This window comes from Martes martes (genome assembly GCF_963455335.1).
Source record: "Martes martes genome assembly, chromosome: 3".
Classification (NCBI taxonomy): Eukaryota; Metazoa; Chordata; class Mammalia; order Carnivora; family Mustelidae; genus Martes; species Martes martes.
This window is the reverse complement of record NC_137890.1, coordinates 131,286,590-131,313,320: the sequence shown is the minus strand read 5'-3', so window position 1 is coordinate 131,313,320 and position 26,731 is coordinate 131,286,590. Positions and strand designations below refer to the sequence as shown.

Here is a 26,731-nt window from a genome sequence, read left to right as displayed (position 1 = left end):
CCCCACCCCCCACCCCCCACCTCCATCTCTACCTGGTTCTTGTTCACTTCCACTACGGGATAGCTTGCTCTTCCCGAGCAATCAGTACCCACAATAAAAGTGATAGCATAGGCTGTCATTGTAAATGACAAACATTGCAATATATATGGGATTTTATATCCCAAATAGTTTGAAGTCTCACTCCATGATACTTTTGATATTATGCTTCCAAATTAGTATCACACTTGTTTTCAATAATACAATTGCTTGATTTATTCACAAATGTTATTTTGCAGCCAAACATTTTTTAAGCCAAACAACTTTTAAGATGGCATATGCATGTAAATGGTCAAGACTATAAAATTAATAGGGGTACCTGGGTGGCTCAGTTGGTTAGCATCTGGCTCAGGTCTTGATCTCAAGGTCATGAAATCAAGTCCTACTTAAAAAAAAAAAAACTATAAAATTAACATAGTATTCTTTCTTTAACATTTCCAAAACAACTGTGATATTTCTAAATTGGTACAGTCACCCTACATGAAATAGTAATTTTTTTTTATTTAGGAAAAGATAAAAAGGTAATACATGCTGAGGGAAAATGCAAGTGGTAGTCTTCTGAAACCCTCCACCTGTTTGATTTTTTGCCCCTAGGCCACCTCTAGTCTGGACTAATTAGTTTTCTAGGTCATCCTGCTGCACTTATGGTCAAAGCCTCATGATTTTCCAGAAAGAATTTGCATTCCTTTACCCTATGTCATGTGATTCTTTTTCTCACAGAAACTAGTGTGCAAAGAGAACAGAATCTGAGGCTTCTTGATTCTGTTTGGGATGCTGTGCCTTTGGCCATTATCCCTCAGTCTCTTTTCATTCATCTCACCCTCTCTCGAGGCGCTCCCTGGTGGCCATGCACTTGCATACTCTCTGCATGGAGTTGGGACGATCTCAGAGTTGGGTTGAAGAATGACAATAACCCACTGAAAATAAGAAAATGGAAACCAACTTGGAAATATTTTCATAGTGGCAACTAATTTGCCTGACAGTATAAAAATAATTAAGAATCTAATCAATCAATTGGAATCGAACATTTTCTAATAGATTCGCCTCTTCTACTCTTGAATTTCACGAGGTTGCAAGTGGTAAGATTTTGCCGTGACAGTCTTTGTTTCGGATGAATGAATTCATACATTCATTCACGTCAACACAAGAGTTGCATCAGCTTTGCCATGGAACCTCTCTCCTGTTCACTTTCTCTGGCTGTTTTGGTTAGTTTTTGCATTACTTTAGAGGAATGGTTGAGCACTTAAAAGGTCATCTTCCTCGCCAAATAATAGTTATTCTTCTTTTTTAACTATTCACTCAAATGCATTAAAATATCTGAAGTTCATCAGTGTTGGGTTATAGCACCTTGATGGTTCTAATTTGAGTTTTCTTTCTAATTTTGAACTCTCAGGTCACTGTCTTCTTTTATTGTTCCAGAAAGGAGAGTCCCTATCCTATACAGAGGGGAAAAAAAAATGTTCTTCTGGGTGTTAGCCCTCCTAATCCTTTGTGGTTTTCTATGGAATTATAAAAGACAACTAAAGATTGCAGACATCACAGATAAGTATATTTTCATAACTGGTTGTGACACTGGCTTTGGAAATTTGGCAGCCAGAACTTTTGATAAAAAAGGATTTCGTGTAATTGCTGCCTGTCTGACTGAATCACAGTCAACAGCTTTAAAGGCAGAAACCTCAGAAAGGCTTCACACTGTGCTTCTGGATGTCACCGACCCGGAGAATGTCAAGAGGACTGCCCAGTGGGTGAAAAATCAAGTTGGGGAGAAAGGTGAGTGATGTGGGGGTGGGAAGAATGGAGGGGGTGTTGTAAATTAGCTACAGCTAAATAAAATGTGTTTGGATCTTAAATGACCTTTCAAGAAAATGTCTCCTAAATATCAGCTATGGTACTGGAGAATCTTGGAAAAATCTTAGGATAAAGCCCTCAGTAGTTTTGAGCTGCAAGCTCACTGTTTGCATGAGAGACACAGCCCACATTATCCTCAGTCTTAAGTCCCAGTGGGTGAATTTAGAAGTGAGTTTGAGGTATTGACTTTTCCTGCACTTCTCTCATAAAATTCTAGTTTAGCTACATAAAATTCTACATTTAGCTACATTAGCTACATTTTAGCTACATTCACAGCAAAGGAACTAGGGGCTAAAAGCTACAGGAGATCATGCAAGCAATCAGTGTATGTGAATTTTCTCTATCATATCTTCATCATTTAGTTGAGACTCCAAACCACAAAAGCAATGGCTTAATAATGCTCCTGACAATTTTTAATGCTTGAATTCCAAATAACTTTAACAATATTAAATGCTTTCCATCATAAAACAATTGATGACTAGATTTTTTTTTTTACTAAAAATAGATATGAAGTAGATTGTATTGCTCTTTGTAAAAAGTAGTTTATAAATAAGTAATCTCTGGCTTTGCGATCTAGCAAATGGAAAAAATAGACCAATTTACTCTGCATCTACGATGAAAAAGCAATAGCGAAATAAGTCAATCAGAGAAAGACAATTATCATATGATCTCCCTGATATGAGGAATTTGGGAGGCAACGTGGGGGGTTTGGGGGGTAGGAAAGGAATAAATGAAACAAGGTGGGATCGGGAGGGAGACAAACCATAAGAGACTCTTAATCTCACAAAACAAACTGAGGGTTGCTGAGGGGAGGGGGATAGGAATAGGGTGACTGGGTTATGGACACTGGGGAGGGTATGTGCCATGGTGAGTGCTGTGAAGTGTATAAACCTAGCAATTCACAGACCTGTACCCCTGGGGCTATTAACATATTACGTGTTAATAAAAAAATAAAAAATTATTTTAAAAAAAGACGAAAAAGCAAAAGGCGCATTCAGACAGTGTCAGTATTTTACATACAGAACCAGAAATAGAGTTACTGTGAGACTGGCTTCCAGTAACAGAGCTCCAAATGTTTTAATTTCACCTACCTACCCTCTCAGAGAGTAGTTCCTTCCCAAAACTGTAAAGCATTTCAGAGCAGGAATGTGTCTACAAGGAGGAAATGGCAGAGTTGTGTAAAGCAGGGGCTGTATTTCCATCAAGGATGCCCATATAAGTGCCATTTTCCATCACACCTGCTTCCTTTCCACTCTGATCTAGGTCTCTGGGGTCTGATCAATAATGCTGGTGTTCTCGGCGTGCTGGCTCCCACCGACTGGCTGACAGTGGAGGACTACAGAGAACCTATTGAAGTAAACTTGTTTGGCCTCATCAATGTGACTCTAAATTTGCTTCCCTTGGTCAAAAAAGCTCAAGGAAGGATTATCAATATCTCCAGCATTGGAGGTCGGCTGGCGTTCAGTGGAGGGGGCTATAATCCATCCAAATACGCAGTAGAAGGCTTCAATGACAGCTTAAGGTAAAGCAAACATTGACATATTAGGAAATAATAGCTGTTAATGTTTACTGAATGTTAATTATGTACTAAACACTCTATTTAGTGCTTTAAATTATTCCCAATTTGTAGGCAATACCACTGAAACAAAGAGATTAAGCAACTTGCCCAAGGTCACCCAGCTGCTAAGTGGTAGAATTGAGATTTGAACTTAAGTCTATCCAAGTCTTTTTTACTTTTTTGCATTAATGTATGATTCTGACAGTGATGGTAAATTTATATTCTACAGGTCGGTGTGTTATATAGTCAGGGAATCATATAGAAAACCTAAGGCAGGGTAGAACTCTCCATTGGTATAACTGTCATTTGCAGAAACAATAGTACCATCTTATTTAAAACCTCAGTAGAAAATTATCTGATAAGGTAAATGTAATTATCACAAAATAATAACTCAGCTATGCAGCTTTTGTCCCCCTCTTGTTGCAAGTTCTGGATTCAAATTTCCATACATTTCAGACACTACAGCTAAATGGATGATAACTTTCCCATCCCCACCCCACCTCACAAAGACAAGAAAGACAGTTTTCCTCTGATACTTCCATTTCCAAAAAAAGGGGCATTTACTAATCAGAGGTGAAGATTTTGCTCCCACAAGAAAGTACTGACCACATCTTTTTGCTGTGTGTTATCAGGGAATCTATTTAGCAAATAAAGACCCCAACTCAGTGCCCTCAGGCATGTATTTCTCTGGATTTTTAACATTTGATATTCACTGGGTTTCTTGAATCTGTAGGTTTATGTCTTTGGTCAAATCTGGTGAGTTTTGAGCTATTGCTTCTTCAAACATTCTTTTCTGCAATCCAGTCTTTCTCTTCTCCTTCTGAGACTCTATTACACAAATGTTAGACCTTTGACTTTGTCCCACAAATCTTTGAGGTTCTGTTCACTTTCTCATTTTTCTCTCTCTGCTGTACAGATTGGATAATTCCTAATGGTCTACCTTCAAATTCACTGACTTTCCTGTCATCATCACTGTGCTATTGAATCCAACCAAAAAATATTTTATTTTGGTTATTGTGTTTTTCAAGTATAAAATTTTCATTTGGTTCTTCTTTGTCTTTTCTTTTCTTTGGGAAGCATTCTAACTTTCCATTCACTTCAAGAGTATTTTCCTTTGTATTTGGAGCATTTTTATAATAGCTGCATTAAAGATTTTGGTAATTCCAACATCTGTGTCCTTCGGCATTAGCATCTGCCATTGTCTTTTCCCATGTGAGTTGAGATTTTCCAGTTCTTTTTATGCTGAACATTTGGAATGTGCCAGTTCTTTTTATGCTGAGTATTTGGAATGATATGAGACTATGGGTCTTATTTAAGTCCTATGGAGAATGTTGATATTTTTGTTTCATTTTATTATTTGAGAGAGAGAGAGAGCACGCATGAGTGGGGTGGGAGGGGTAGAGGGAGGGACGGTGCCCGCCTGAGCTGAAGGCAGCTGCCTAAATGACTGAGCCACCGAGGTGCCCCAGTATTTTTGTTTTAGCAGACAGTTGATGAGGTTGCATTCAGGTCACAATTGCTAACCATCATTTTGTACTTTGAGATTTCAATGTTTGCTTGATTTTTAAAGACTTTGCTGTGCTAGTCAGATCTGTTCTGCAGATGTACTACACAGTAACCATCTGGGATATGGAAGATGCTTGTCCCAGAGTTCGCTTCTCTAAGTCAGACCCACACATGCACGTGTGCAGTGCATAAACAACGTTAGAGGCTCACTTTCCTGAGCTCCTCTCTCTGTCATCTTTCTAGTTCTCTCTTGTTTCCTGGGACTGCCCTCCTGCTGGAAGTTACTCCATTCTGCCAACTACTTCACACATGTATGCTGGGCATGGGGCCACATGATGGGAGGAAAGAGAGAGAGAAAAAAAGCACCAGGGGTTCTTCCCACCCTCTTGGAGACTAATAATCACTTTTAAAAAGGGATTTCATCTGAAGGACTTGTGTGTTTGCAATGTACTATACCATGCCTGAAATTACCCAGTAAAGAATGGTTTCATTGTTGTTGTTGTTGCTGTTGTTGTTTTCTTCTAAATCATGGAGCTGGTACTGGAAATGGTATTGTGCACGCAGGTCTCAGTCCAGTGGTGGCCACAGAATTTCTATATATAGGAGGATTTAGGGACAATGGTCCAACTGGGAGAAGGCTGGGGCTCTTCAAAGCTGTATTTGCCCAACACAGCACACATAACTGGGTTCATACTTGTTTGACTTGCCTGCTAAACTTAGTTGGGTGACTTAAGGCCATTTGTCCCTAGGTTGTATGTTATTTCATTAGTAGATGGGGTGACAAATCTTTCCAAATACTTCCCAAAACCCAAAGGAGCACAGAAGATAGGTGAGTAAAGTAAATTAAGTTAGAAAATAACTTTTTAATAATTTTAATGCAAGCAACATACTTTTCAAAATCTTTCAAGATCAAGTTAATTTGCATTTTTAGTAAACTACACTGCAAACTAAACAACAGGCATGTTGCTGAAAGCAGAACCCAAGATAATTCACATTTTAAGTTCATTGGTAGAGTTCTTTAAAAATCATGTGGTAAAGACTTGTATAAAATGAGTAATTACTTCCTCGTAGATCCTTGGTGGAAATATACATTAAATTTAGGAAATAATTGTTCATATAACAGTTTGCAATTCTTTGTTTTGCTTTTAAAAGGGGGAAGTGCATCATGATTCCCCTAAAACCTTGTTGCCCGGTAAATCAGTAGACTTTTGGTTTTCTGAGGCCACATAATGAAAGATCTCACTGAGCAGCATAGGGAGCAGGTGAGCCACATCAGAGATTGTCACGCTTGTGTCCCCAGCCTGTCCTCATTTGTGTCGCAATGTCCTCGCATTTCTAAAATGGAAGTAGACTTGTCCATCCAGGCCAATCATCATTCCATTTCCCCATAAGGTATTTTGCGTACTGAGAAGAAACCTGTCCTTAACCCGACTGCTTGTCAATTTAATGAGAGAGTATGACTTAGTGGAGAGCACTAGTCCAGGAGGAGGTCTGCCCAGATCCCTTTCCCATTCTGCCATTAAACCAGCCTTCACCACGCAAACTTCAGCTTCCTCACTCCAAACTGAGAGTGTAGAACTAAATACTTCCTTCCAACCCATGCAATTCTGTGATCCCATGAAAAAATTCATTCGAAAATAATCACCCAAATAGCAAACATTCTCCAAACAAACTTGGATTAAACATCATCAATGTGTTCTTTTCACAGACGGGACATGAAAGCTTTTGGTGTACACGTTTCATGTATTGAACCAGGATTATTCAAAACAGGATTATCAGATCCAATAAAAGCCACTGAAAAAAAACTCGCAATTTGGAAGCATCTGTCTCCAGATATCAAACAACAGTATGGAGAAGGTTACATTCAAAAAAGTAAGTCTCTGGGTGGGCCCAAGGTTCCTCTGGAGTTCATTGTCCTAGGCAACATGAAGGAGACTCAAATACAAATGAAAAAACAAGGTTTTGTTAATGATAAACCAATAGGGAGATAACATATGGATTAAAGATCCCTATTAATTCCAGTACCATGTCTTACTTCAAGTGTTTACAAACATTTACTGAGCATTTACACAGTGCCAAATCCTACCTTATGAATTCTATCATTTACTCCTCAAAAGAACCATAGGAGTAGTGAACAGAGGCTTGGAAAGGTGAATGTTCTACACAGAGCTGTACAACTCCTCCCGGTCATGCCTAGACTGGAGCCCACAGTCTTCACTTCTATACAAGCCTCCTCTTTTTGGGAAACACCAACCACTCACTAAACATTGGTCAAGGATTTATGGAGCTTACAAAATATCAAGACTCAGACTCTGACCCTTAACCAGCTTAGTTTAGTGGAGGAGAAAAAGTAACCAGTGAGACTGTAAAACAATGAGACTGTGCAGAATGGAAGAAAATTGATCCTGTAATTCTTAGACCCCAAAAGCCCAGAAGGGGTGCTAGACAGTACAGTCTCTAATTGCCCAAAGGAATTCAGAACTGGATGAAAGCATTGCTGGCCAGTGGCCTTTATGAGACAGGTCAGGTTTGAGTAAGGCCTAAAGGCCAGGAAGGAATTTTTGGGTGGAAGCCTTCCAGAGCAGGAATGCACGGGGGGTGGAGAGGAAGGCGAAGCTGCGTAAGTCAGATTGAGTCAGGGATGGAGAAAGAATAGATTAGTGTATGATGACTAACATATAGTGAACATTTGGTACTTGTCACCATTCTAAGTGGTTTACATGGACTGCCTCATTTTAAATGCCTAAATAAACCCTGTGAAGTAGATATTCCCTGAATTGTCTAGAAACAGAGGCACAGAGAAGCTGCTTGCCCAGGGCCACACAGTTAGTAACTGGAAGGGCTGGCTTTGAACCCAGACAGCCTGACTTTGCCATTTAGTCTTGGGCCCTGCGCGATCATGGGAACGAGGCATTAAGGAGCTGGTGGAACTTCCTGTACCAGGTCTCCACCTCCACCTCAAACTTCCTGGTCATGTTTAAAGCTTAGTCAACATTCTTCAAACACTTACTGGTCTCCTGCTTTAAGCCACACAGGGCCCCACCTAACTTTGTGTCACTGTAACCTCGAAACTCTGGTCCTGCTCCTTCACCTGGTGGGTTTGGTGAGACAGCCAAACTGTGGCAAGGTTCAAGGCCAGAAGTTTTCAAGAGGGAGCCAAGAGCCAAGTCAGATCCACCTGGGAGGTTTTTAGAATGACGGACTCCCCCAGCCACCTGACCCGACTGCACATGCACGCACGCATGCACACACACACGTACGGAGAATGTCTGGTTTCGCAAACCTCCCAGTGCTATCATGTCACTAGATTCTGAGAACCTCTGCTTGTGTTTCTCACTCATTATCAACTCTGAAAATTCTAAGTAGGTTCAGAAATAAGGGCACCTGGTGGTTCAGTCGGTTAAGCATCTGCCTTTGTCTCAAGTGATGATCCCAGGGTCCTGGGATCGAGCCCTCCATAGGGCTCTGTGCTTAGCAGGGAGCCTGCTTCTCCCTCTTCTTCCTAATCGTGCTGTTTCCATCTCTCAAAGAATAAATAAAATCTTTTTTAAAAAATACCTCATTTAAAAGAGCTTTCTCTATTTGATATTAACACTGATACTTTCTAAGTGCCTATGAATATGTCATCAACTTCCATCTCAAAATTATTTTTGACTTGGCCCCTCGCTCAGGTGTCCCCTCTCAGAAATACCAAAAGTCTTTGAGCACAGTTTTGCACTGGCTGTTTTTATTAGTTTTTCAAACTAGGACTTGAACTTCAGCCAGACTCATAATTCCCAAGCAGACCACGAATTTAAGCTCACCCTTCTTCATTTCCTACACTATAGTTGTGAAAGTTTAAAATAACCACTAAGACTTGTTAGGTAATCTCAGGTTCTTTGAACAACTTGTGGCTACAGGAGCCTTAACTTGAAAAAGAGATTTAAAATCATAGATTTTTCTTAGGAAGACATAACTCAGGTATGTTTTAAGAACACTGCAGGAATGCTCCGAGCCATTACCAATCTTCTGATAAAAATACCTGCTTCTTTAAAACGACCCTAGAACGTTACTCAAGCATTTCAGCTGCCTGATCACCAGGATATGTTTAGCTTTCTGAGTCAAGACTTTTGGGGATGATTCCCTCTTTATTCACCGAATTAGAGAGACACATGGTATGTGAGCGCACGTGCACACACATGCACACTCACACAGCCCCTCCCCATTTCCTAAACATATAGTAGTCCCTTAAAACAAATTTAGGATCAAACCCATAACTTCTTGGGCTTGGAGGCCTCATGGACTTTATAAAGTATCTTTCTCTCATTGCTTTAAGGTAGTGGTTCTCAGAGTCTGCTCCCTGGACCAGCACCATCAGCATCACCTGAAAACTTGATAGAAATGCAAATTATTGGGTCCCACTTCACACCTACTGAGTCAGAAGCTGATGGTGGGACCCAGCAACTGGGTTTTAACAAGCCCTCTAGGAGATTCTGCTGCCTACTCAAGTTTGAGAGCCAGCAGTCGAGCGAAAACATTGCTGCATCCTTTTCTAAGGAATAGATAGAAACCCACCACAGGGGCCTCAATTTATAACAGCAAATTCAAAAGAAATTTTCGCACACACGCATCCTCCCCTTTACACCCCGGCCTCATACACTCCTTTCCCCTTTCTTCCAAAGAGTACATGTACTTTTGTCTCTTTCTACAGGCCTAGACAAGCTGAAAGGCACAACTTCCTTTGTGAACATGGACCTCTCCCTGGTGGTGGAGTGCATGGACCACGCGCTCACAAGTCTGTTCCCAAAGACCCATTATGTTGCTGGGAGAGATGCCAAGACCTTCTGGATACCTCTGTCTCACATGCCAGCAGTTTTGCAAGACTTTTTATTGTTGAAACAGAAAGTAGAGCTGGCTAATCCCAAGGCGGTGTGACCGGTGTGACTCAGCAGACAACAAATGCCTACCCCAGGCTATGAGATTGGCTGCTTTCAAGGGCATATCTCCTTTTTGGTCTCATTCCTTACTTAATCCAACCCAGACTCGTTTAGATCATTTAGATGCGCTTCTTTTGATACACCGGGGAGTTCTTCCCACACTGGGAATGTCCCAGGGCCCCTTCTTAAGCCTTCTTTGAGAAGAAGGGCAGCAATGACCTATCCCATAAAGGGCCATGATAGCACCTGCCCAATATTTAGGTTTTGTCTGCTTTATATGATGTAAGGGAAATTGAAAGCCTTTCCCATCCAACATGATCTCTGCCACTGCCAGCCCCATTGCCTCTAGCCCCCACGCCTTGAACTCCAGAATGTTAATTATTTGTCCCATATCAAAATGTTCAGAGAGAAGTAGAATACTTTCATGAGTGGGTTGGACGTCTTATTTGCCGAGAAGAAGACTCAGAAAGACTGGAACTCAGTTTTGTAACCCGTGGTGGGTCAGGGGAAGGAGGGGTGAGGAAGCACCATGTGACTCATACAAACTAAGGGGAACAGAGAAACACTAGAGGACTGCAAGTAGGAGGATAGGGGAAGAGCAGAAGGACAAGAGGACTGAAAAGAAGAAACAAGTATGGAAGTGGAGGGAGGGAGAGTCCAAGACAAGCCTGCCTGTTCTAGAGGGAGCTGTGGAGGCTGAACAGCCGTTTCAAGGCGGTTGTGAACACGGATGCCCACACAGCTGTCTGTGGAAAGCTGGTAACAAAAGTAGCCACTCGCTCCAAAGAAGAAAAACAGAAGGTATTCATGTAATTATGATGACTGTAAATATAACAAGACCCAGAACATCTGCAACAACTTACACCCGAGATGGTTGCAAAGCCTGTATTTGAGGTGTCTCTGAAGCCCCATGAAGACATCGAGCTAAATTAAGACTCTAGCCTACGGTTACAGTGACAGCTGTAACTTGCTCCTTGCGCATATTCGTGGTCCTGATTGGACTGACCCTGGCCCCACACCTCCTCCAAAAACAAGTTCTCTACACGGTTGCTTCTCCAGATAGCAGCACCCAGTGTCACTCATGTAGGTTGATTGATGATTCACATGAAAAGCCTGACGTGTCAAAATTCAATATTTGTGGCTAAATGATATAGGGTGAAAGAGCCAGAAAAATTGCATCATGTACACACACAGACACACACACACACACACACACACACAGACACACACACACACACACACACACACACTTATTGTGAAGAAAGTATTTAATATCTGCTACATGAAACCATACCCATTTGAAGAGATTAGTAATGCTATTCATTTTTTATTCACCTTTCTGGAAACATCTGTTCATGAGGTAGTCTCCTCTTCTCACATTTACAATGTATTAATGACTTCGAAAAAACAAATTTTCAATGGTGTCAGTCCACCTGGACATATATGTCATTATTTTAAGGGAAAATACACTCATCCTTTTTGCATGAAAATGAAGAAAATCACAGCAGGAATCAGAAGAATTCTCAGGCAAAGTTATCTAAGCTATTGTCACTACCAACCTGGGAAGTCATCTCCATCTCAGTCGGGGTCCCATTGACGCTCACCTTTAAGATCTCTGATTTCTTCTTGGTGCCAGTAACCGCCCGCGGGTTAGGGAACCCTTGCGCAGCTTGTCCTTGGAGCTGAAGTTCATCAGCCTTGTTTGCTGAGGTTCTTCCTTCTCACCTTGAATTCCCAGGTCCTGGCTTCGTCACACTGTTTTAAAAATGTCGGGCCCGCTGCTCCCCGATCTTCCTGGCCTCCGCTGCTGCCAGGACTTTTAAAATCTGCAGGAACCTGCTTTGCTGAACGTCCAACCATTCCAGTTGTGTTGTTGGGTCTACCTAATGGTGTTATTTCCTTTGTTTCACCTGGACCTGAGTTCTTTGCTCATTTCTCCAAGTAACTACAATTGGCAAATCCCTGTTTCATTCCATCCAAAAAGTGTTCTACTTAAATGAATGCTCCCAAATACGGTATCATCTCAAAACAAAATCAAATATATTCACCCAAGCAACCTTGAAAGCTCTTAAAACTAAATGAGAAGATGGCAGTATTTGTAGTATAAAGGTATAGTCTCAACAAAAGCACAAGACCTGGAAGAAAGAGGAGAGAGGAAGGGAGGGGCGTAAGAAGGTCATTCACCAGGAGTCTGAGGTATGACTGCTTCGACTCTCTCCATCTCACCATCCCTTCTGATATTCTCTGTGCTCTTAGGAAAATAATATATTTTTTATCTATACTATTTGGGAGGACATATACTGGGCATTCTGCTAAGTCCTGGCCAGTAAGGAACGACACGGTCCCTTCCTTCGTAGAGCTTATTATAATCCAAAAGCTGAGACTACCACTCGGGATGCCTTAGAGGAGATTCTCCAGGAATCTGTGGTCAAGCTAAAGTGAGATGTTGTCTTTCTACCACCTCTCGTTTAGGGGACCCATTCCCCACTTAGTTTGGAGGCACAAGGAGAACCTCCCAGACTTTTCCTCTGATCTGACCTTAAAAATCCCACTACGTCCTCTGTAGCTCTATCTGGATATCCACGAGGTATTCACATCTGGAGTTCCTAACCCTCTCACCCCGCCTACCCTTTCCCAGGCAAGCAGCAACTCCTATCAATTTGATCTCCTAAGGCGATACCTCATCTACTGCTTTTCTTCTCCAAGGGAAATCATCTGTTCAAGCTTTCATCATCCCTTATCTCAATGGCAGTATATTTACCCTTGTATTCTTTTGATGATTTCTCCTCACTGCAGTCTGAATTACTTGGAATTCAAATCTGATTATTCTACTCTTTTCCCCACCACCACTTTCTTAAACCCTTCAATGGGTTTCCATTGCATTTTGGCTAAGGACGAAAATGCATTACATAAAAGATGTTGCACCAGCACTTCTCATTAGCCTCATTTGAGGCTATCCTCCTCCTCAGCTAGCCCCCTCAGACCCTTTCCCCATGCTCTTGCCCAGGAAGTTTCCATTTTTCTTGCTTATCTAGTTTCCTCATCTTGTAGATCTCAGACCCTTCCTCAGGGAAGCCTGTACAGTTCCAAACTCTGACCACAGTCTTTGTATCCCAAATTGGTTTCTGTCCTGTACAGGACCCTTATCACAATCTGTCATTACATATTTGTATAACTAGTTCATTACTATGGGTCTCCCCAACCAGACTTTAAGTTTCATGAAATCAGGAACCATGACCCTTCGCTTATCTTTGTATTCCCTTGCCTAGCACAGTGCTGGCACACAGACCACTGTTCAAAAATATTTATTGAATGGATTTAGAAATCAGCCTCTATGAGCCTTTCTGACTAGGGGGCAATCTATCACTTAAGATAGGGCTTGCCAATCCCATTGATTGTGCTATTAAAGAATCAGTTTGATTAAAATCCTATAACTTCCTTAAGTCTTTGACTACTTCCACAAGAGCTCCCTACCTCCTGTTTTTCTGTAAGCCTCCCTTTGGAAACTAGTCACCAATGGTCTGTTGGTCCCGAGACACTGTGAAGGAACCTCCGTCCATGTTGAGCCGTTCTGAACTCAGTGGTCACAGAACAGGGAGCATCAGGAATCATTTCATCCACTTCTCTGCCTGTAGGATGATATGGCCAAGCCAGCCAGGCTAAAGAGAACCACTTCAATTTAAAATCTCTCTAGGGGTGCTTGGGTGTCTCAATTGGTTAAGTGTCTGACTCTTGATTTTGGCTCAGGTCATGATCTCAGGGTTATGAGGTGGAGCTCTGTGCTGGGCATTGAGTCTGCTTATGATTCTCTCTCTGACCCTCCCCTCCTCTAAAAAAAAATAAAATATAATATAATATACTAAATTAAATCCTTTCAGAAACCCATAACTTCTTTGGGCAACCCATCCAATTTTTATAAAGAAAATAGCCAGGAGCTTCTAAGAAAAATGATGACTTTTGGCTTTATTCTCTATTAATCCCAATAATTCTCAGGAATGTGAGAGATCAGAGTCCCATCAGGATGGAGGAAATAGTTAAACAGTCTCAAACTGGAAAGCTGTGTAATGTATAAAAATTATTTGTAACAATCTAAACTAAGCCACAGTTTATAAGGACAATGCTGGTCGACAATTTCATGGATTTTTGCCTGTTAAAAAATAAGACAATTCTGTTGATATTCATAATACTGACATTCTTCCTCAACCCTGTGACTCATTTTCAAAAAGAAAATATGAATAATTTCCATCCTACTATATATATGAGGCACTAAAATAGTCAGGGCTCTGGTGCAGATTCTAGTTTAGCTGAATCTTCGAGCTCTTTTTGCATACAGCACCTGCCCGAGAAAGAACCAGATCACAGCTCTTGGCTGATTAGTCCCTAGAAATAAATAGCACTCTGGCCTGAAATGGGTCAGGCAAGGCAACGTAGCATTCTGTCACACTCTACAACCAGCAACTGCCCTGAACGGTTCCATTTCAGTCCCTTTCGAGAAACTGGACATGGAAAGGGTTCCACTATAGATACATAGCATAAGTCCTGGGCAAAAACCATTCAGTCCTATCCTGAGGCAGGGGTGGGGAGTTGCTAATTACTCTCAGCCATCTGGGTCTGTTTTTGCTCTTAGATATGGCAGCTGGAACTTGAGTACGATACCACCCAGTGAATGGTGGTGCCTGGGTTTGGGATCAGTAATCCAAGCAAACCAGCTTCCCACAGGTATAATAAGAAAATATTATCGATGGTTATTTAATACTTAGTGTGTGTTAGGTTCTTAATGCATTTGGATATCATACAAATGATTTCATCTAACCCTAACCATTTCTCAGGTATGTTTTGCTCTTGTGACTATTGTTTCATTTATTTGTTTTTAATATGGTAAGAACATTTAATATGGGATCCATTCTCTTAAGTGAAGGGTACAACACAGGATTGTAAGTGTAGTCACAAAGTTGTACAGCAGATCTCTAGAACCTAGTCATTTGGCATAAATGAAATTTCATACTGGTTGAACAGCAATTCCCCATTTCCCCTGCCCTCAGTCCCTAGAAACCACCATTCTACCCTCTGCTTCTATGAGTTTGAATATTTTATATACCTCATGTAAATGTAATCATGCAGTATTTGTCCTTCTGTGACTGGCTTACTTGACTTAGCATACTGTCCCCCAGGTTCTTCCATGTCGTAACATATGGAAGAAATATCTTCTTTTTAAGGCTAAGTAATCTTTCATTGTCTTTATATATCACCTTTTATTTGTTGGTTTATCTGTTGGTAGACATTTATGTTGTTTCCATATGTGGGCTATTATGGATAATGCTACAATGAATATGGGAGTGCATATACCTCTTTGAGATCCTGATTTTAATTCTTTTGGATAAAAACCCAGAAGTGAGATTGTTGGATGATATATTTCTTTTTTTAATTTTTTGAGGACCTTCCATGCTGTTTTCCACAGCAGCTGATCCATCTCGTTTTCCTGCCAATGGTGCACAAGGGTTTCAATTTCTCCACATCTTCACCAACACTTACCTCTTGCTTTCTTGATAATCGCCATCCTAACAAGTGTAAGTTGATACGTCACTGTAATTTTGATTTGCATTATTTGATCATCAGTGATTAGTGATATTCAGCATCTTTTCATTTACCTGTTGGCTATTTGAATATCTTCTTTGAAGAAACATCTATTCACGGTCTTTACCCATTTTTTAATCAGGTTACTTGTTTTTTTATTATTGAGGTGAAGAAGTTTTTATATGTTTTGGATGTTAGATATGTTTTTTAGAGTTGAAGAAATGAAGTCACGGAGAGGTGGACAATTCGCACAAGCTCATACTCCATGTAAGTGTGGGCCAAGGTTCAAACCTGGACTGTCTGATACCACAGCTTACACTCAGAACCACTGAGCTCCACTATATAGAAGCAGGGTACTTTTCTAAACCTCAATTCTGGGCCTGTTTTAGGAAAAAAAAAAAAAAAAACTTTACTAATCTAACTTGACTCTTGCCTAGGCAATAATATTATGCATAAGGGGGCGCCTGGGTAGCTCAGTGGGTTAAGCCTCTGCCTTCAGCTCAGGTCATGATCTCAGGGTCCTGGGATCGAGCCCCGAATCGGGCTCTCTGCTCAGCGGGGAGCCCGCTTCCCCCTCTATCTCTGCCTGCCTCTCTGCCTACTTGTGATCTCTGTCAAATAAATAAATAAAATCTTAAAAAAATAATATTATGCATAAAAATGATGCCTGATTTTGAGCCTATATAAATATAGACTTTTCTGTTTTCCCCCATTCTAATTTTAAACTTTTCTCACAATAAAATAACTGGAGCACTTATACACCATTTTTCAGGTCCTTGAAGTTTTCTGTCTAGATTTTCTTACTTTCCTTCTTTTTTTTTCTTTTTTGTTGTTATTGATTTTATTTATTGTTAATATTATTGTTGGTTGTTTCAAGAATTTATATGTAATCAGCTTTTGCTAATCTCAATAAAGGACTTACATCACCTGTCTTGACCCAAGACCAGCTCTTTGAATCTTTTAACTTTTAAGATCAGAAGGAAAAAGGACAGAAGGCCAGGATCCCACAAATACTGTTTCCCTATGGCTGTATTTTTTTTGCCAGTGCAGAGAAGTGATGCCAGAAGTGCCACTGGGAGGTAATGGGGTGGACTGTCCTAGTCACCATGGCTAAAGCTAGCCCTGGAAATACTAATGAGAGAAAGAAGGGGATCTTAGCTGATGGGGGTCAGGGCCTCCTAGTGCTAATACACTGAGATCCAAGATAATACCATAGATAGCCAGACATTCCAATTTGGCTGGAAGAGGACATGCAGCCCAGTATGTCTCAAGAGATGTTTCCACTAACAACATTCCCAGTATGACAAGTTTCTGCTCCAATACCACTGAAGAATGGTAAGGTCACCACCTCCTAATTACCTTGTTGATTAGCTGTAGTTAATAGAATGTTCTTTACTAATTTTGAGCCAAAAACTGTCATGAGAGAGGAGAGAGGGGAGAAAGGGCTGCTGGTTCTGAAACCATCATGATAATAACAGTTCATGTTCACTGAACCTCTTAAATGAGCCAGCATCCACTCAGAGTACTGTCCATGCATTTTCTCATGTCTTTACAACTTTCACACAACACATACTTTTACGGTCCCGTTTCACAAATGAGCCTAATAGTCAAGATTCCCTCAACTCTAATAACCTATGATTCCTAAATTCTCCCGAAGTCCTTAAATATGAGTTCCCAAGAAAAAAATGAAGGAAAGAAAGAAAAGTTAGTGGATTTTAAAACTTGAAATTAAAATTTCAAACTTAAAATTCTTCCTGTAACTCTGAAGCCATCCTAAATGAAAAACTCTAAAATTCTGCATGCTGAAAGCACAAGACAAACCTCCTGGCCAAGGACCCTGATGCCCCCTTGCTCTGTTCTTGAAGCCTTGAGAGAAATGAGAGGCAGGGGTCTGCAGGCTCTTCTCATTCTTCTACACACTCTCCACCATTAACTGCTAACACCTTTCTAGAAACAGGGCTTTTCTTCATGAGCTAAAATAGGAACAATTATCTCCATGCTTTACAAATTCCAGTGCTCATTCTGAATGAGGTAAACCTAAGTATCTGATTGGGAAACTCTCCAAGTACTCAAGTTTTGTGTGGGCTCCCTCCCCACACTGGCCACTCACTTCCAATTTAGAATTGAATCTGATCTGAGTTCTGTCCCCCAGAGGAGCACTTTTTATCATCGATTTAGATGAAGACACAGAGGCAGGTTTGTTAATGCACCAGGGGAATGAATACCTGAGAAGATAGACTCTGGGTTTAAAATCTGAGTTCTAACCATGGGCTAATACAGGAAATGATATAGGGAAAGATGCAGGGCTCTGCTATGGTTCCATAAAAAGCAAGCATGGCATTCAGAGCCATGTTGTGGAAATACTAAGGTGTTTTATGCAATAGTCAGCTCAAAGAGAGTCAACAGTGTGATGTAATGATATGACGTAAACTGCTCACCCCCACCTGCCACTCCCGCAGGGAAAAAATAAGTAAATGATGCCTTGATCTTGGTTTAAATTTTAAATTTGCAACATAGAGAGGAAGGTTGGTGATAGCTGTGTACTCTCAACTGCTCAGAGCCGTGGGAAAATGTTGCCGTCACTGTTGGGAACCCCAGCCTCCTACAGTCACAGACATTCCAAAGAAGGTGGCCAGGAGATCAAGGTTATCTGAAGGCCAGCTTAGCGGAAGGAGAGCTGAAGACTCTGGAGTTACTTGAAAGGAGACTCTCTGAAATAGGAGACCGGCAGACACTTGAAGGATCCTCTCTGTGAAGCAGAAATTAACCTCATTCCAGGAAGTATAGAATGGTAGGGCTAGGGTTATGGGTGGAAATTATGTAGCGTTCAAGTTCACCACAGTATTAGGGAGAGTTTTTTTGTTTTGGTTTTTTTTTTGCCAAGGAGCGCTTGACTGAAGAGCAAGCATGGCTGGTAGACAATCACAGGAAGGACAGCCATTGGGATGGAGATGCTGGAGAAGGGATTCAAGGAGGGCCAGGGTGGCTAACTTTCTTGACATCTCAAGATTCTCACAAACTTAAGATTCTATGCTTGGGCCAAGGGGTTTTCCCCAGATATGACACATACAAGTGCATGGACCGCTAAGAACTTCCAGTCCCTAAAGTCTGACAGAGCAACAAGCCTAATGCTTCTCACCCCCACTTCATAGAAGGCCTGAAACTTCATTTCTTCAAGCCTTGAAAGCTCACCTTAACCTCACAAGGACGAAGGAGACAGGAGTTCAAAGCCACATTTATAGACTTCCAGATGAACTTGGACTATACTCCAGATGTTGCCCAGAGGCAGCCCCAGAGGCAGCACAGGGAAGGGCAGGCCGGAAGGAGCTTGGAAACTGTGTGTCCTTGACTAGTTTAGCTGTGCATGTGCAGTTATCCGAAACATGGACTGATTTTTAGAAATGGATATAGCTTAAATAAATAAAGCTCTGCAAAGACTACATAGTGAAAACCTCATTTTCCTCCCACCACACCTCTAGTCCCTAGCTAGGAGCTTCTTGTGTATCTTTCCTAGGACCTGTAGATAAATATTAATACATAGATATCCTCCTTGCCCTCATTCTTAAACAAATGATAGCAGTGTTAGACTCTACAGATTTTTGTTCTACTTTTCCCTATAATATGCTCAAATTTCAGTGAACAAGAGAGTAGCAATATTTAAAACAAATGCTTACAGTTTCCTTCTTATATCTGGCCCAGCCTGAGGCAATAGACAGCTGTGATTGCATCATTTTACTTCATCATCCCTTGACCTAACTAGTGTATAATGTCATTAAATCATGGTGCTATTATTCATTCATTAAATATATTTTAAAATTTGTATTTCCTACACCCTTGTTTCTTCTCTAATTTAATGCAGGATTGATCCTTGCCCTGGATAAAAGAAAAAAGGAGATGATTATATTGATTATAAGCAGTTCTTAAGAGTATAATGTTAATTATCAATACTAGTGGTAAGCTGCTCCTCTATGAGAGGTTAATTAACTCTTGTAGGAAACCAATTAGAAAACATTGCAGCCTCTTTTAGGGAGATATCTGATTCCCAAATGGTCTTTGATTCACCGAGAGTCTTTTACACGTCATCAACAGTCAAGGGCTTCTAAAATTTAGCCACTGACTGAAATTCTTTTCCTTTATTTCTTTATGTCTTAAACCAGTCCTTTCTATTTTTCGTGGATGAGTACCCAGAGATCTATTTACTTGACTACTGGCTAAAAGTAGCAAATGAGGCATTAACAAAGTTGCCCTGTTGGATTCCAAAACTAACCCTCCTGGAGAGTTCTCTGTTAAGCAAACCACTGCCTGAAATGGAGTCACAATGCTGATCATCACTTTGGAATGACAGAGGGGGCTGTCATGGATTAAATTTTGTCCCCCCACAAAAATAGATATGCTGGAGCCCCAGGACCCCAGAATGTGACCTTTTCTGGAGATAGGGTCTCTACAGAGGTGATCAAGCTAAAGTGAGGTCACTAGGTGAGGTCCTAATCCAATATGACTGGTGTACTTATAAAAAGGAAAATTTGGACACAGAGACAAGCACAACTTGAGGGAAGACAACGTGAAGAGACACGGGAAGAAGATAGCCATCTATAAGCCAAGGAAAGAAGCCGGGACCAGAGACTTCCCTCACAGCCTTCTGGGGGACGCAAACCTGTGGACATCTTGATTTCAGAATTCTAGCCTCCAGAGTGGGAGACAATAAATTTCTGTTGTTTAAGCCAAAGTCTGTGCTACTTTGTTACAGAACCATATGATGGTATTAACATGGTATTGTCTGGGCAAGCTCATGGAGTAAAGCAATCCTTACGAGCTCATCTAGTCCGCCTTCTTGCTTCTAAGCATCTTTCCCAGATGAATACCTTTTAAAAACTGTGATAAATCTGCCTAGACGTGCTTTACCAGTGGTTAAGAGCAAAGACTCTTGGATCAAGCAGCTGGAGTCAAAACCCAGCTCTGCCCATAGCACTGGCTTTACCACTGGCAGGTACTTAACTCCTCTAAATCCTAGTTTCCCCATCTGTAGACTGGGGATGACAAGAGTACCTGCCTCAGATAGTTACAAGAATTAAATTAGTGAATACAGGTCAAAGCGTAGCACAGTGCTCAATAAATGTTAGCTGTTGTTATTGTTTACTTCGTAGGCACCCTCTCAAATGAGCTGAGGCTCGTGGCAGATCCTAGCTGTAGGTCAGCCCCATCTTGGCCTGTGGTTTGAATGGACTGGCCAAAGACAAGGGCAAGAGCAATATTCTGATTTTTCTTCTTCCCAGTTTTATAAGTTAAGTGTGATAAGAAGGGATTGGACTCACAGCAGAGCACTCAGAATGATGAAAGGGAGAAGAATCAAGACCTGTGGGGGAGAAAAACAGTCACACAAAACATCCTTTGGTCACCATCTTCTTCCTACGCACTCTGCCTGCCTGAGGCACTGTGACAAAGATAGAGGACTGGCCCGACAAGGCCCCCAGTTACCCAACATGTGTTAGAACTGGAGTAGCAGAGTTGCGAGGCCCTTCATCTCTCTGACCCATCTTCTAATTTTTTTTTTAAAGGACCAGAAGCCCGGAAAGAGAGGGAGACTGCAACAAGATTATCTGTCATTTGCCCAATAGAGCAAGGCTCAGATAAAACATGGGTTTCTTCTCTTGTGAGAAAGATAAGAGAAGGAAGACTGACCCCAGAGAGTGAGCTATAGAGATCGAAGAACTCCACCATCATCATCCTTGAAGAGTTGCAGAAATGAGATGATGATAGTGATATTACCAAATATTGAGCAACCACTACACACATGGCACCATGTTAATTATTCTGCATGCATGAGTAGCTCACTTAATCCTCACACAACAAGCTTGCACCATGGTTATGAAGCAGAGTAGGGCTCAGGTTGGATAATCCCGAGCTAGGGGCCAGCAGTCAGGACAATCTGCTCCCATTTTGGACAGCCCCTCCTAGAGGCAGCCACCAGCCACAGACGCTGCTCAGGGTCCATCTTGTTCTCTGCTTATACATTTTTAGAACATCTAAGCCACAGCAGTGAGAAGTCTTACCTTTCATGAGTGAAGTAGATTCCCTTGGTCTTCCATACAGAGTTTTGAACTATTGAAAGCTATCATCAAAAATCACCACCACAATCATCTTGATGTGAGAGCAGGTTCTTAGACAAAAATCTTTGGTGAATTTAGGTCTAATATCCTTTGTGCTACCATAAATTAGCTGAGATCGTTGCTCTTCTCCTAGGTAATGACACAGCATTTCCCCCGCGAACTTTTTTAGCACTGTGTAATGAAATGCAGTGGAAAGCACAGGAAATATTGTGGTTGGGTTTTGAACTTGAGCCATCACACTCAACCCAAACACCGTGACAAGGGTCCTGTGGAATAAAAAAGAGAAAGAGGGGGTGACATCATTGGGAGGTCCCCATCCTTCTTTAGGTGACAAAACAGCCTGGGGATGACAACAGAAACACCATTTAGGGGACCTGACTTATGGCTCTTTGGTACGAGTGTCTCCATTTAAACCCAAAACTAAGAACAAACCGGGGGGCGGGGCCTCCACTTGGGCTACCCCCTTAGCTCCCAGACAAGAGGCTACATCTGAGGATGGCTGGGGTGTGTAAGTACCAGCCTATTTCCTAGTGGTTAGCGTTGTATTCGGCTCTAAGTTAGGTGACGAGCATTTCCTCCGTGTCTTCTATTTTCAGAGCCAAGTCAAGGACTGGCAAAATGTCCTGTTGCAGGATTGCATAAACTCTCCCTCTACATTTCATCCCTAGATGGTTAAAGTAGCAACTGCTCTTCCATTTCAGCAGGAAGTGAAGTAAGACCACCTGTTCCTTCTGCAAATTGCCAAAGAAGCTTGCAAAAGGTATATTATGAACCCAAAATGAGTTAGTGCAGAGAGAAAGTGAATGAGTAATTGTAGAAAGTCCTACCAGTTATTGAACACTTTTTTTTTTAAAGATTTTGTTTATTTATTTGACAGACAGAGATCACAAGTAGTCAGAGAGGCAGGCAGAGAGAGAGGAAGGGAAGCAGGCTCCCTGCTGAGCAGAGAGCCTGATGCGGGGCTCGATCCCAGATCTGAGCAGAAGGCAGAGGCTCAACCTGCTGAGCCACCCAGGGGCCCCTTGAACACTTTTTATATGAATGTGTGTTACAATGTAATATCGGATATAATCTTCTCAACAACCTTATAGCAGGTGCTATTATGATGAATCATTTTACAGATGAGAAAAACAAAGATTTGAATGTTATGCCCAAGGACACACACACACATACACACACATACACACACACACACGGACAAATGTGGAACTCGATCCTGGTTCATTAGACATTTATGGATGACCTACGGATGTCTCCATTCCTCCTGTCCCTTCCTCTCGCACACAAGGCAAGTTTTCAAAATGACTTATTCATGTGTTCTAATTTTTTCCCCTTTCTTCTAGGGGAGTAAGACTTAAAACTTAAGACTACGGTAAGAGAAGTTAGCCTGTAAAATATTTTCACGTTTTCCTATGCTATCTAGACTAGGGTAGGTAGCCTAGGTACCCTTCTTTTCTTCCTCCATAGTAAAAATAAAAAGCAGGAGAGTGTTTTCTAATTAATCTAAACTCTTCTGTGATAATAATAATAAAGCTCCCCAAACCAAGATAAAGGAAAATTAGAACCTAAGAAGATTCAAGATTTATTAGGAAAATATTTTTATATCACACTGGAGTGGATCGCTAGGAAAATGTATTTCCGACTTTTAATGAAACCAGCAGCTCTCTATCAGGAAGAGGAGAATTCTGCTTGGAGGTCCCCGGCCCACCACTGCAGGGCAGCCCATTAGTGGATCACCTCATTTGGCCAGCAGGTGGTGCAAGCTCGAACGCTCAGCAGTTTCTTCTAATTGCCGAAGAGCAAATGGCTACATCTCACCTGGAAATGGTTGCTTGAGCTCTTTTAGGGCCAAGTTTAAGGAAGATTTATTTTTCAAAATCAATTAAAACTGCAAAACAACAACAACAACAACAAAACCCACAAACCCTTCTAATATTATTATAGATAGAAAGAGCATATTCATGAGGCTTACCCATGTACCTGTGTGTCAAGTGAATTGGACCTGGGAAGCTGTTTCAGACTGGGGAGGAGGGACAGGCAAGACGCAAAGGGGGCCAGAAGTTTCTGAGAGGCAGCACGTGCCATGCGTACTGGTCTCATTCTCCTCCTAAGCTTGAAATACACTTAATTCCTGCCACCACGAAGAAGGTGTCACCATCAAAAAGAAAAGCACTTAGTCCAAGGTCGCACTGTTGGTTAGTGGCTAAATTAGGAGTTGAGCTCTAGTGTGTTCGATTCCCACATCCAGCATCTTTCCACTGCATGGACTGGTTCTTCTCATGGTGATACTTGGCAAGGAAGCCCTAGACGTGGTCGGCCCGTTCTCCAAGTGGTTTCGGGGCAAGACACTGCTGCTTCCTGAAGGCGGTCCCCTCCCTTCCACTATTCCTCCCCTGCAACACCCCAGACCCCAGAGAACAAATGGAAAAGGAGTGAGATTCCCCCTTCTTAATTCACTTTTGTCAAGATTAAAGTCTGCAAACCCAGTGGTGCCATTTGGACGCTAGGGGGCACTGGATGCTCGTAAAACCCCTGAGATTCCAGGCAGGGTCCCGCTGTTCTGTTTGCTCTGACTGGCAAGGACCATCTGTCCCTCCATTAGAAGTTTTATTTCTAATGGATCGAAATCTACCATGCTTCAAAACAAACTCATTTCTTTATTTGGTAGCTTTCTCTTGCTCTAGAATTCTTCCTTTCAGACCGTCTCAATGACTCATTGCTCTAGTCATTGCTATGAGAACGCGAAGAGCAGGTCCCCTGGGTCTGACGGCAAACCATCCTGCTCCCCGCTATTGCTAGCCTCTAGCATGACCCAGAAGAACACCGAACACAATCAATGAATAAATGTATTTTTTTTTTAAAAAAAAGCAGGTGATTAAAAACAGAGACATAAAAGAAAAATCACCCCCATCTCCAAAATGCTGTGCCCACAGCTCACTGCACTTAAATGCCTTCATGGAGAAAGGAGCATGGATGGGTGAAGCCAGCCACTTGAAGAAGCTGCTCTTCCTTCCACTGGGGGAAGCCCAGAGCACCACGGAAAGAAGGGGAGTGGCGGGATATTCTCATCTTGAGAACAGGTGCCCCCCTACAGGCAGAGGCCCTTCTAAGCTGGGCCCTTGGCAACAGCCTTTGAAATAACTGAGTGCGGGTGACACAGGTTGGGCATGAATATGCAAATGAGAATCCTCAAGTTGTCCACTTCGTGCTTTTGGATTTTTTTTTTTTTAAATCAGCCACTAACCATGACTAACAAAAAATAAAGGAGAAAGAAAAAGGTTGACCTTCACTTGGTTTCTCCCACTGACCTCCCTGTGCCAGAGCCAAAGCACTTTTCAGAGGAGGGAGAAAGATGGTGGGGGTCTCCGCAAGGAGCGGAGACCACGGAGCGCTAAAGACATTTTCACCTCCCTTCTCAACAAAAGCTTGGGAATGGATAAATAGGGTCTACTCAGTTCCGTCAATCAACTGTACTTGCTCTATTTTCATTGCCACTAAGAGGTAGAAAAAGCTAACATTTGCTACAAAGCCCCCATCAGTGCATTCAAGGAACTCATGGGGGGGCTTACTGAGTAATGTCTGTAAACTTGCCAGCCCACTAATTGTGTGTATCATTTCCTTACAGTCTCTCCATCCTGTCACTCTGGTCCCAATAATCACTTTGGCTTCCATACTTCTTTCTTTGTTCACCCCGCTCCCAGGAGGTGGGCCCAGAGGGAGGCACCTCAGAGGCAGGCATGTCTTTATAACTAAATGTGACAACGGGTTTGGGGAATTTGCTGGCATAATTATAAAGAAGAATTTTGCATCGTTATCCATCACTTCCTGAGACAGGAACAGGAGCGGTGAGGCTCTCAGGTCCCTCCCCCTCTGAGGACTGGTGGCAGCACGCACAGCAGGTGTTGACTGACTGACCCACCCTGCCTGGGGGGAGGGGACAAATTTCAATAAAGCCTGAAAAGACTGTCAAATCAAACCTAATACCAAAAGCTGAATGGCAATGAAACAAAACAAAACAAAACAAACAAACAAAAACTTATTCAGTCTTTAGAAGATGAATTACACCCAAGTTCCATATTCCTGCCCCCCTTGGAGAGGAATCGCTTGTGGACATCTCTTTTGAAAGAGTTCTCCCAGGCTCACCGCTGCAGACCAGCAGAAGACTACCAGCACCCCACACCTCCACGCCCAATAACAGTTTCCAGCCCCCGAGCTCCTAATTCCCTTCCATTTGTGACGACTGTCCTTGCCTGTGGCCTGAAACACAAATGCTTATGAGCCTGCCCCTTCTGTGGAAATGTGCTTGAAGCCTTCAACACCTTTTAGCGTTTCTTGGAATTTATCTTCTTACAGAGATGGAAACAGGTACTAGGAAGCGTGTTTTTTAGACGGGAATGTGATCCACAGATGCCCTCCCTGCCCCACCCCAGGGCACAGAGTATTAGAGCAGCCCTGAAGCATAACCATCTCCTCCGCCAGCCCCTTATGTTTCCCACCTTTGCTCCTTTCCCCCTCCCCTTGCAGATCCCTTGAGTTCTCTCAGGGCCTGGAAGCTTCTACTGGGGAGTAGAAACTTTGGGTCCTCTCTGGCAACTCTCCGGGATGGGGTGGCGGCAGGGGTGTGGGTGAGGATTAGGTTTAGGAATCCCCTTTTAACTTCCCTTAGGCATATTTCCCCCTTCAGCCTTCTTGTTGAGTGTAATTTGGACATACCATCCTATTTTATAAGCTGCGAAAGCCACAGCAGTGTTCCAGAGAAACACAGCATCTGGATGGCATGTGAAAAGCTCTGATGCAATGGACCAGCCCCCAATGTCCTATTTCTTTTTTTCCCAATCCTTTGGCAACAGTTCCCAGCATTCTTCTTGTGGGCAGGAAGAGGGGAAGGAGGCAGCGGGAAACGATCTGCATGCCCTTTGGGTGAAGATTTGTCAAATCAGTTTGCTGTAGCTGGTAAGGGGTGTCAGGGAGCTAACCGGAAACAAGTTAGGTAATCTGTTCGGTCCAGTAACATTTGCACCCGTCTGCCCGGCTCCTCAGAGTCCTCCTTCCACTTGCTCATTACAGGGAAGATGGGAGGAGACCCCAAGCTGAAATCCATAGGTTGAATCCCCTAATTTCAAACCTTGTGTATTCCAGAAGTTTCTACAAATGTAACTCTGGTTCTGATCATAGCTAAGAAGGGT

At 42.1% G+C, this 26,731-nt stretch overlaps 1 protein-coding gene across 1 annotated transcript; it reads left to right on the top strand.

Moving 5' to 3' along the window:
• Positions 1–1,493: 1,493 nt before the first annotated feature.
• On the top strand, positions 1,494–9,862 carry DHRS9 (dehydrogenase/reductase 9; the record flags this gene model as incomplete). The annotated part of the gene is made up of 4 exons (XM_080799495.1): positions 1,494–1,806; positions 3,148–3,406; positions 6,657–6,820; positions 9,639–9,862. The coding sequence occupies 4 exons, from the start codon at positions 1,494–1,496 to the stop codon at positions 9,860–9,862; spliced, it is 960 nt and encodes a 319-aa protein (XP_080655621.1).
• Between the last annotated feature and the right edge of the window lie 16,869 nt (positions 9,863–26,731).